Below are 12322 nucleotides of genomic sequence, written 5' to 3'. Positions count from 1 at the left end.
GATGTGACAGACTTACTGCAGGTAAAAATCAGCCTTTTATTTGCCTTTTGGTAACCCAATATAAGAAGACAGGGATAGGGTCATATTTTAGAATCTTGGATAAAACAAAAAAGCTTCAAAGTGCCTACTTCTTATCGAAAAGATCTCTTAGAAATAGATTAATTTCTCAAAGCACCCTAAAACTGGAAAAAATTGCTCAAGCCGAGCTTCTCAATAATATTGAATACAGAGTTTGAAGTATCAAATTATCGTCTCAAGCAAAGTTGCTACAGCAGGAAACATTTGGTCCCTGGCACACTGAGTGAGCAGCCCTCACCCATCAGGACCTATTGGTCAAACATGCTTGTTCTTTTTACACATAGGCATTCTCCTTGTGCATCTGGATTTATTTTTCTTTTGAAAAGGAAAAAGAGTAGAAAAGTGGAAGGTGTTTTTTAGCCACTCTCCAACTTAAAATCATTAGTGCCATAACACAGTTGTGCTCTCTATCTTAATAAAAATCTCCCTCTCTACTTTTCCCCAGGCCCTTCCCCTCTTCCTAATCTACAGAGGCAAGCCTCACTGAATTGCCCTGTTTTTAATCCTTTCAAGCTATGGAAGAATAAAGGAAAAGACATACACATGCAGGTAGCCACTTCTGCAGAAAATCAGACCACGCTATGTGCGGGGCCCTTTTCTTCCATTTCAAAGAATTTGGGATACATGAGAGAAAGCTCAAGTCTAACTTTCATACCAGGGAGAATCTACAACACCATTCAGAAAAACAAACAAAAAGTGATCATATCTTTCCATTAGTAGCACATAAAAAGACAGTGAAGAAAAGCAAATTACATGGTTAATACCCATGCTCCAATCCAGCAGGTTTCACCCACCACCCCTCCGAAATTTCAATGTGAATGTCAGGCTGCTAGACGCCGGCCAGGATGATGGGGCAGACTAGCCCAAGATAGCCAAAGCAAGAAAAGCCATACGAAGAAGTTCAGCCATGGTGTCAGGGACCCTGCACAGTTCTGCCTACAGAAAGTGATCTCGGATCTAGCTGTCTCTGGGCAAGTACTGGAGTGGAAAAGCCTTTAGGACTCCTATGCCTTTTCCTGCCCTTACCCTCATGGGGTTACATCCCTTTACAGCAGAGTTTCCTGCAGAACACATGCATCACAATTATACTAGATTCTTGCTGAAAACACAGATACAAGGTTCTCACTCTCTACCTGTTGAGTGAGATCCTAGGAGAAAAGTCTAGATTATTAAGCTCTCCAAGTAATTCTTAAGTTCATAAAAGTATGGCAACATGGCTCTAGATCAGTTACATACCACCCTTTGCTATGGACTCTCTCGGGTTAAATCATTAAGAAGAGAAGTGTAAGTAACCTTGAGTAAGACACTTAGCCATTCTGGGCCCCTGTTTTCTCGCTAGGAGTTTGTGGGGATTGAATAAAATTGTAGATGAACTAAATGAATGTGATTTAAGATAATCACTACTATTTTCTTAAATTCTTATGTGTTCATACAATACTCTAAAATATTCCTTTGAATATAAAAAAGTATAACTAGGTTGAATGTGCAGAAATACTTCCACCAATAAGCATTCATAAACATAATCTCATCTTTCAGCAAGCCCTTGGTTTTCTTCAGGACAAAGGAAGTCCTCCACTGGAAATAGTAATAGCCATTCAATATCAGTAAGAACTGGCCAGGCAATGGTGGTTTACTCCTGTAATCCCAGAACTTTTGGAGGCCAAGGTGGGTGGATTGCTTGAGCCCAGGAGTTTGAGACCAGCCTTGGCAACATTGCGAAAACTTGATGCTACCAAAAATACAAAAATAAGCCAGTCTTAAAACGTGCTCTCAAAATAAATAAGCAAATAGATTAACATTTGAAAATAAAACAAATTTAAAAAATTTAAAAGAACCTCATGCCTATAATTCCAGGACTTTGGGAGTTTGACACAGGCAGATCACTGGAGTTCAGGAGTTTGAGACCAGCCTGGCCAACATGGCCAAACCCTGTGTCTATCAAACAAACAGACAAAAAGATTCGGAGGGAAGATCCAAGATGGCCAAATAGGAACAGCTCTGGAGTGCAGTTCCCAGCAAGTATGCAGAGGGTGAGTGATCACCGCATTTCCGAATAAGTTTTTACTGCCCATATACCAGGAGATTCCCAGGCAGAAAAGTGCCACGAGTCCCCAGCACAGCTGTTTTAGCCGGCGCAGCAGGTCTCTGCACAAAAACTCACACAAATCTGAGTGCCATTTCAAGTGGTGCCTGGAACACCTGGGAGACAGCTTCCCATTCAATTGAAATAAGGGCTGAAACAGGGAGCCAGGTGATCTTGCTCTGTGGGTCCCACCCCACAAAGACCAGCACTCTGAAACGCTCTGGATTGAGAGTTTCACAGCAAGCAGAGCTGGACCCAGGAGAGTCCAACTCTGGGGGGGGGGGGGAAGGTTGTCTGCCAGTACTGAGGAAGTTCTAACCATACCTCTACAAACAAAACCACAAGGAAATTCAAACAGCAGCTGGGCAGAGCACATGGCAGCTCAGAAACGCCTCTGCTGGCAGACTGTGACTAGGCTACCTCCTCACTGGACAGGGCATCTCTGAAAAAAGGCAGCAGTACCTCAGGAACTTATAAATAAAGCTCCACCTTCCCAGGACAGAGCACTGGGGAAAAAAAGGCGGTTATGAGTTTCGCTGTAGTAGACTTAAACATACCTGCCCAGCAGCTCTAAACGGAACAACAGAGCTCACAGCTCAGCACTTGAGCTCCTATAAGGGACAGACTATCTCCTCAGCAGCTCACCAGACCCCATATATCCAAAGAGACACCTCATAAAGGAGAGCTCAGGCTGACATCTCGTGGGTCTCCTTCTGGGACAAAGATAACAGAAGAAGAAACTGGCAACAACCCTTACTGTTCTGCAGCGGCTGCAGGTGATCCCCAGGCAAGCAGTGACGGGAGTGGACCTCCAGCAGTCCTAAAGCAGAGGGGCCTGACTATTAGAAGGAAAACTAAAAACAGAAAGAAATAACTTCATCAGCAACAAAAGGGATGTACACTTAGAGATCCCAACCAAAAGTCACCAACTACAAAGACCACACATAGATAAATCCACAAAGATGGGAAGAAACCAGCGCAAAAAGGATGAAAACACCCAAAACCAGAATGCCTCTCCTCCTCCAAGGGATCACAACTCCTCACCAGCAAGGGAACAAGGCTGGATGGACAATGAATCTGATGAATTGACAGAAACAGGCTTCAGAAAGTGGGTAATAACAAATTTCTCTGAGCTAAAAGAACATGTTCTAACCCAATGCAAAGAAACTAAAAACCTTTAAAAAAGGTTTGATGAAATGCTACCGAGAATAAAAAACTTAGAGAAGAAAATAAATAAATTGATGGAGCTGAAAAACACAAGAACTTCAAAGTATATACAAGTTTCAATAGCCGAATCAACCAAGCAGAAGAAAGGTTATCAGAGATTGGAGATCAACTCAATGAAATAAAACAAGAAGGCAAGATTAGAGAAAAAAAATGAACAAAGCCTCCAAGAAATATGGGATTATGTGAAAAGACCTAATCTACCTTTGATAGGTGTACCTGAATGTGACAGAGAATGAATCCAAGCTGGAAAACACTCTTTAGGATATTATCCAGGAAATCTTCCCCAGCCTAGCAAGGCAGGCCAACATTCAAGTCCAGAAACAGGCTTCAGAAAGTGGGTAATAACAAATTTCTCTGAGCTAAAAGAACATGTTCTAACCCAATGCAAAGAAACTAAAAACCTTGATTATCTCAACAGATGCTCAAGGAAATAAGAGGACACAAACAGATGGAAAAACATTCCATGCTCATGGTTAGGAAGAATCAGTGCTGTGAAAATGGCCATACTGCCCAAAGTAATTATCCCCATCAAGCTACCTATGACCCTTTTCACAGAAGTGGAAAAAGCCACCTTAAACTTCATATGGAACCAAAAGAGAGCCCACATAGCCAAGTTAATTCTAAGCAAAAAGAACAAAGCTGTAGGCATCACGCTACCTGACTTCAAACTATACTACAAGGCTATAGTAATCAAAACAGTATGGTACTGGTAGCAAAAAAGAGATATAGACCAATAGAACAGAACAGAGGCCTTGCAGGCAATGCCACACATCTACAACCATCTGATCTTTGACAAACCTGACCAAAACAAGCAATGGGTAAGGGATTCCCTGTTTAATAAATGGTGTTGGGAAAATTGGCTAGCCATGTACAGAAAGCAAAAACTGGACCCCTTCCTGACACCTTACACTAAAATTAACTCCAGATGGATTAAAGACTTAAACATATGACCTAACACTATAAAAACCCTAGAAGAAAACCTAGGCAAAACTTTTCAGTACATAGGCATAGGCAAGGACTTCACGACTAAAACACCAAAAGCATTGGCAACAAAAGCCAAAACAGAAAAATTGGATCTAATTAAACTTCAGAGCTTCTGCACAGCAAAAGAAACAATCATTAGAGTGAACCAGCAACCAACAGAATGGGGGAAAATTTTTGCAATCCACCCATCTGAAAAAGGGCTAATATCCAGAATCTACAAAGAACTAAAACAGATTTACAAGAAAAAAACAACCCCACTCAAAAGTAGGCAAAGGATATGAAGAGACACTTTTCAAAAGAAGACATATATGAGGCCAACAAACATATGAAAAAATGCTCGTAATTGCTGCTCATTAGAGAAATCCAAGTCAAAACCACATTGAGATACTACCTCATGCCAGTTATAATGGCAATCATTAAAAAATCCGGAGACAACACATGCTGGGGAGGATGTGGAGAAACAGGAATGCTTTTATACTGTTGGTGGGAGTGTAAATTAGTTCAACCATTGTGGAAGACTGTGTGGTGATTCCTCAAGGACCAAAAAATAGAAATTCCATTTGACCCAGCAATCCCATTACTGGGTATATATCCAAAGGATTATAAATTGTTCTATTATAAAGACACATGCACACGTATGTTCACTGCAGCACTGTTTACAATAGCAAAGACCTGGATCCAACCCAAATGCCCATTGATGATAGATGGGACAAGAAAAATGTGGCACATATACACCATGGAATACTACGCAGCCATAAAAAGTGATGAGTTAGTGTCCTTTGTAGGGACATGGATGAATCTGGAAACCATCATTCTCAGCAAACTGACACAAGAACAGAAAATCAAACACTGCATGTTCTCACTCATAGGTGGGTGTTGAACAATAAGAACACATGGACACAGGGAGGGAGCATCACACACTGTGCTCTGTTGGTGGGGACTAGGGGAAGGACAGCAGAGGGTAGAGAGTTGGGAAGGGATAAAATGGGGAGAAATGCCAGATACAGGAGACAGGGATAGAGGCAGCAAACCACATTGCCATATATGTTCTTATGCAACAATCCTGCATGTTCTGCACCTGTACCCCAGAACCTAACATGCAATAAAATATATTAAAACAAAAAAACTAAATCGTTAAAAAAAAATCTTAGTTGGGCATTGTGTTAAGTGCCAGTAATCCCAGCTACCTGGAAGGCTGAGGCAGAAAAATCAATTGAACCCAGGAGGCACAGGTTGCAGTGAGGCAAGATGGCACCTCTGTACTCCAGACTCTGTCTCAAATAAGAATAATGATGAAATAAAGAAATTTAAAATATCACTAAGAACTGACAACCATCATGATAAGCACTGGATGCCCTCTCCAATGCTCTTCTCAGCACAACCTGATTGAGACGGCTCAGATGAGTGACGTCACTCACCAAACTATACATCTGGTCAGTGGTGGCTATCAGAACGCTGCACTTGACTGCTCCATTACCAAAATGAACATCATTTTTAACTTGTCCTCTTATTGGTCTTAGAGAGCAGAACTGAATGAGCATTTCTAAAGTAAATATTTCATCTTTGAAACTGGAGGAACACAGTCAATAACTTAGCACACTTCACTCTGTCAAAAGCAAGGATGGGCTGAAAGAGTTTCACCTGATGTATAGTTACCCCTAAGTTATAAGCACAGCAGTTTTATGGTCTCTGCTAACAAAAGGAGATGCTTATTTTCTCTCTGTGTTAAAATGGAAGAAAGAAGAGTGTACCTCCTAGAGCCTCAACATTTTTCATAATGGCTCCTGCATTCTGCTGCTGAAAGTAACTTCAATCTTGAAAATACAGCCTGCCAGGTTGCTACTATACCTCTGACAATGAAATTCATAAGGGACTGTTCCTTTTAATTTTTTAGTAGTAGTTTTTCATTTACTCAAAAGAGACAAAAAAGCAGCATGTTTGCTTTTGCATTTCATCAAGAGCCTAATTTATTACAAAGAAATGAGTGGAGAAAAGGTCAATCTACAAATACTAGTTATTAGACTAACAATTGTGAAACCCTTAACCAGTATTTGTTTTCGGCCTACAGTGCTCCGGGTGAACACTGTGACTCTTGGATTAATCATTTTCATTCGTGTTTGGGTCTGTACAGTCTCCCAGCATTGTGTATGTGTGCACGCACTCTAGCTCCACCCCGACTCCCAAAGGCTTAGAGCCAAAGTCTGATACTTTGAAATGGAAAAGGCCTGCTTGGTGAATCACGTGTAGCCTGGCTGAGGAGTATGGAACTCTCTATCCCTCTTCCATATGGTAGGAATGCCAGCTTCCCAGTCTCACCCCGAGCAGTGTAGCCAACATCTGGGAAACATAAAAATTTTGGAGCTTTTGTTTGAGATACTTCTTGCTGTGTTCTTGGCACATCTGAACACACTGAATTTTTAACTCATATTTGAAAATCTATTTTTGTTGAATATTTGCTTTTTCCCCCCTATGTTGGCCTTGCTAATGAAACCCTTGGATAAAAGGACTCTATACATTTTTATGGAATATCACATCTGCCCTTTGCTTAATCTCAGCCCTACACTTATCCTTTATGACACAACTCACCCTCAACAAAACACACATCCAAATTTACAACTCTTTAAGACGTGATCAACAACTTTGAGAGAATACAGATAAAAGATCATAATACACAAGAAGGCATCAGTTTTATATCAGTATGGTTACAGGAATAAAAATAAAAACAAGTCACCACTTACTATCTTCCCTAAAGTACATGAAGAATGAGGGTGGGGGAAGCACCGTCCTCTTTTGCTGAGAGAACAGAAAGGAAGAATGGGTAGGACATGACTCTACAAACCTCATAAGTGGTTGTCATTGTGGGCTTATAGGACACGTGATTGGCCCTTCTCAACTCCTTGATAGTTTCAGCTGGCATGGATTTAGAAAACCCCAGGCCACTCCAGGTATTTGTGGGTGTTCTGACCTCCGTCACCACTGGTTTCTTTAACATAGCTTTGGAAACAAAATAACACCAATGCTGGTATGTTTAATGCATTTCTTAATTAAAATACCGGTAAGTTGTCGTTTCTTTAATATATATGAAGAAATTATCACTGAATGTTATTTCTTAACACAAAATGCCTAAAAATATCTTAATGAAACATTTTATCCAAAGTAATGATAAATGGAAAAAATGCTACATTATTTCTTAATTGCTCTAATGCTAAACCATTCAACAAAATATATTCAATGGAATTCATGTAACTTGAATATTTGAACCCCCCAAATATTCTAGGTTTCTTTTTGTTGTGAGTGTCCAAGTTCTCAATTCACCATGAGTAGTCAAAAATCAGTTATGAGTGTACTAAAAAAAAGTATAGATTCATGTATCACATACCTTTGGTGGCTAATAGCTTCTTTTGTTCATAGTCAAATGCCTGAAAATGAAACAGAAAATATCTTGACAGTCTCTCCAAATGTCATGCCAATATTCCATGGTTAGAGAACAAAGGTTTGACTGTGTCCCAGGAATCTGAGACATGTGAAGCTTTGCACAATGTGACAGAAATCCAAGGTTAGTTTGATAATTTTAAACATGCTTCTAACACTAATTAGTAATAAATTACCACTTCTGACTATAATTTGACTTTGAGTTCAAATTTTTCCTTAAAAAAAAAAATCTTATTTACCATAAATATCAAGCACATCAGAGCCAATGTCTGCTAGAGTATAAATAGCCTAATAATAATAATGCTGAATTTCAAAATAATACATTTCCAAAATGTTGTCATGTACCTATTGGTCTCATTAGGGTCTCAAAAATCCCCTCTTCATTTAGGTAAGCGTGGCCTGAAGTGGTATGATATCCTGATAACCTAAGAAATTATTTAACCTAACTGGCATAGTCTTTGCTTTTGAAGTGAGATAAATGGCAAATGTCTAACTTTAATCTATAATGACATTAAGCAATGCCATAAAATTAAATCTAGTTACTGTTTATTGTACAGGGCTAGGATGGCAACATTGATTCATTCCATTAACACTGAATGAATAACTATGATATAGTCAAATCTATGTAAGAACCAAGATAGATCATTTCGAAGAAAGTCGTGCAGATACAGCTACATTTCAAATCTTTTCTGAGTGTTATCAACTCTCCAATTTAGGAACTAGCTAAGACTAGATGTAAGCATGTCTCAGAGGCCTACCAGGAGGACCTAGGGCCAATCGGCAAGACCTTTTTAACCAGAAAGACTATACCATCATATATAAGGTACCTATATAATCCATGGTCTGAAACAGGACATTTCTGAAGATGACATGTGCTGTGAATAACAATTAGGTCAGGATAATAAAAGTAAACAGGGCTGTCCCAGATAAACAAGGACATGTGATAATTGAAAAAGCCATGTATCAGTAAAGCCAGATTTTTAGATAATGTTTTTGATGAAGTTTTAAATTCCTAGAACTAAAATGGCATTGGGAGTTAAAATCAACCGTTAATTATTAATGTCTAAAGGCAAGGTATATGGAGAACTTAAATTTGCTTGTTCACCAAATAGTTATTGAGGGCCTACTGGTTAAGGAGACTATGCTCAGCTTTGTGGAAGAATACAATGAATCAAAAATAAGCTACAGCCTTGATGGTTTGTGGGTATTTTTTTTTTTTTTTTTGAGACAGTCTTGCTCTGCTGCCCAGGCTGGTATGCAGTGGCATAATTTCAGGTCACTGCAACCTCTGCCTCCTGGGTTCCAGTGATTCTCCTGTCTCAGCCTCCTGAGTAGCTGGAACTATAGGCACCCACAACCATGCCTGGCTAATTTTTGTATTGGTAGTAGTGACAGGGTTTCACCATGTTGGCCAGGTTGGTCTCAAACTCCTGACCTCAGGTGATCTGCCCACTTTGGCTTTCCAAAGTGCTGGGATTACAGGCATGAGCCACCAAGCCTGGCCGACTTGCAGTCTTTGGAGGGCTGAGAAAGAGAAGTAACTATAAACTAAATTAGAAAGTGAGATAAGTGTAGAAAGAGAGCTGGGGATATAGCATTCCAAGAGCAATCAGGAGATAGAGATCATTTTCAGCCAAGGAAATCAGGGAGGTTTTCAATCCTTCTCCCTGTCAATGCTCAGTGAATATTATCATTGATTTCTTAGTGATTTTGAGTCAGCTGTTCACTAACAATATAAATAAATCTAGTTAAGCTGAAACTCAAACATTACGAACATGCTCGTCCATCCTAAGAGAAAGAAACAAGAAATTGGTTCACCGCAGGTATAAACCTGATGGAAAAGGTAACAAGAGCCACAAGACAAAAACCATTAAAAGATTATAAAGGGGACTTGATATTTATTAAATAAATTGTAATTCATATTAACTGAAAATACAACCACCAGAGAAAATGTAATAAATATCTTTATTTATTTTTAATTTTTGAGACAGGGTCTCACTCTGTCACCCAGGCTAGAGTGCAGTGGTGCAATTTTGGCTCGCTGCAACCTCTGCCTCCCAGGCTCAGGTGATCTTCCTACCTTAGCCTCCAAGTAGCTGGGACTACATGTGCATGCCACCATGCCTGGCTAATTTTTTAGAGTTCTTGTTGAGTTGGGGTTTCACCATGTTGTCCAGGAAGGTCTTGAACTCCAGGGCTCAAGCAATCCACCTGCCTTGGCCTCCCAGAGTGCTGAGATTATATGCATGAGCCACTGTGCCCAGCCTTAAATGTCTTTTTTTAAACAGTGACATATAAAGTCCATGGCTTTTATAAAAAGAAAAAAAAATCATCAAAAAACTTTAGAAAATGTTTTGAATGCAAAAGATTAAAAGAAAGACAAGGACCAGGTGTGTTGTCTCACAGCTATAATCCCAGCAATTTGGCAAGCCGGGGCAGGTGGATCATGAGGCCAAGAGATTGAGACCAGCCTGGCCAACATGGTGAAACCTCATCTGTACTAAAAATATAAAAATTATCTGGGCTTGGTAACCCATGCCTGTAGTCACAGTTACTCGGGAGGTTGAGGCAGAAGAATCGCTTGAACCCAGGAGGCGGAGGTTGCAGTGAGCAGAGATCATGCCACTGCACTCCAAGCGACAGAGCGAGNAAAAAAAAAAAAAAAAAAAAAAAGGCAAGCAGGCCGAAAACTTCAGATTGCACTGGAATTACAGTAATGTAATTTAGTTCCATTAACTAATTTCATTGACACATCTATGATGGCTTTTCTGTTTCTAGCATTTTTTTCTTCCTCTTTTTTTGGTGCTAGAAGATGAAATAGGTAAGTCTACTTAGCAATTCTGGTCTGACATCAAATGTTCACAAGCATCTCTAAAAGCACTAAGCACAAAATCCTTATCTTTCACATTATGATCTATATGGAAATCAAATTTCTGCATTTCATGGTCAATATTCTATTTTGCATAATTAGCCTAATAGTTTGAAAATGGATACACTGAAAGTTGCTATTGAGGAAGTTGTTTAATCATAAAAATTATTTAAAGGAAGTTGCTTTTATGATCATAAAAAAACTGAAGCAACACAATCATCAATAATACTCATCAGCTACTTCCAAAGGACTAACATTCCACATTAGTTATTCTCATAACTGTCTTTAAATGGCACCAAACACATTTATCATCTTCATTATACCAAAAACAGTATATTTATTTATCCAAGACTATGTCATGAAGCAGTAATACTTAGAAATACAGTCCCTCAAATGCATCTAAAATTTAAGTAACACATGAATAATGTTATTTTCATAAGATAGTGACACAGAGCATTCTCCATTTTTAATATATTTTAAAGAATTCTCACTTAAGCTAAATACCACTTTCTATTTTTAATGTTTATAGCAAACTATAACATTTTAATGTTTATAGCATATATACTTCAATTTCATTTTGAATGTAGCAGAGGGAAAACCTAATTTCTGTACTACTGCTGAATACTCACTGAATTCTCCATGCTTGAACCCAAACACGTGACATTGAATGGCTTTCCTATTTTATGACTTTTACCTGCATGTTGACATATGATGACCGTGGGGCAAGGTGGGCCCTTTCAGAGTTTTGCTGGGCAGCTGCTGCCCTCTCTGCAGCGCGCTCACTCCCTGGAGCCTTCTTGTCAGCCAAAGGGCTTTCTGTAGCACTCAGTTCAGGGTCTGAGAGCAACCTGTCAGTGCTGCTGTGAAACAGAGTGTGGAATTTAACACTCCACTATATATACACAAATGTACTGAATGTTTCCTATGTGCCACATTTACTATGCATGTTTACCATCATCAGCTATTTACACATATTCTCTCATTTAATTCTCACAATACTATGACACAGGTAACTTTTGTTATCCCACTTTCCCGATGAAGAAAGTATACTGTCCAAGGTCATATTCTAATGTGAATGGCAGAGCTGGAAGTTGAAATTGGGTACTCTGCTTGAAAGTATTTCGTGATGCACATTCAAACACAGTATGTATAGTATATATGGTATATAGCATATGATATAGAAGGAATAAATGTATAGACAAGATTTCTAATTTTTATACATCATGGAGATATCAATGACTCATGCATGCAAAGTCTAGACAAAGATCCAGTCAATTTGAAGGCATGTAGATGATCCAATTCATGTGTATGAAATATGTATATCATATTGGTAACAAATAAAGGTAGCAGATAAATAAGAAATATTCTCCAAAGCTTGTTGAGCAGGACAGGCAGAGCATAAAAGTGTTTCTTACAATCAGCAGCAAATATGTGAATTACAACACATGATATGTACAGAATGCATGCATCTCAAGTTCAAATCTAACTGCAACTTAGGCTCAAATAAAATAGGGATCACAATATCAATCAAGAACTAGTTTGTTCATTCATTCATGACTTGTATTTGTTCAACTATTCAACTGTTGTGCCAAGGGAATTTAGAAAAGTATTATTGGAATACAAAAAGAGGAACAATGAACTTTGCTTGA

General features: G+C 39.0%; 1 protein-coding gene across 3 annotated transcripts in view; it reads right to left on the bottom strand.

Moving 5' to 3' along the window:
* The window catches only part of BICC1 (BicC family RNA binding protein 1), a 315239-nt gene that overhangs the window by 18473 nt on the left and 284444 nt on the right, over positions 1 to 12322 (bottom strand). For 2 of the 3 annotated variants that reach the window (XM_017542259.2, XM_017542261.2), the window contains exons 15-17: positions 11368 to 11533; positions 7752 to 7791; positions 7212 to 7366 (exon numbers count right to left, since the gene is read on the bottom strand). In XM_017542259.2, coding sequence (XP_017397748.1) covers positions 7212 to 7366; positions 7752 to 7791; positions 11368 to 11533 — 361 coding nt within the window. The remainder of the gene's footprint in view (positions 1 to 7211; positions 7367 to 7751; positions 7792 to 11367; positions 11534 to 12322) is intronic. The other variant, XM_017542260.2, reaches the window with a different exon arrangement.

This window comes from Cebus imitator, unplaced genomic scaffold, assembly GCF_001604975.1.
Source record: "Cebus imitator isolate Cc_AM_T3 unplaced genomic scaffold, Cebus_imitator-1.0 Scaffold142, whole genome shotgun sequence".
Lineage (NCBI taxonomy): Eukaryota > Metazoa > Chordata > Mammalia > Primates > Cebidae > Cebus > Cebus imitator.
The sequence above is the reverse complement of the archived record's forward strand: the minus strand, read 5'-3'. Positions and strand labels throughout refer to the sequence as shown.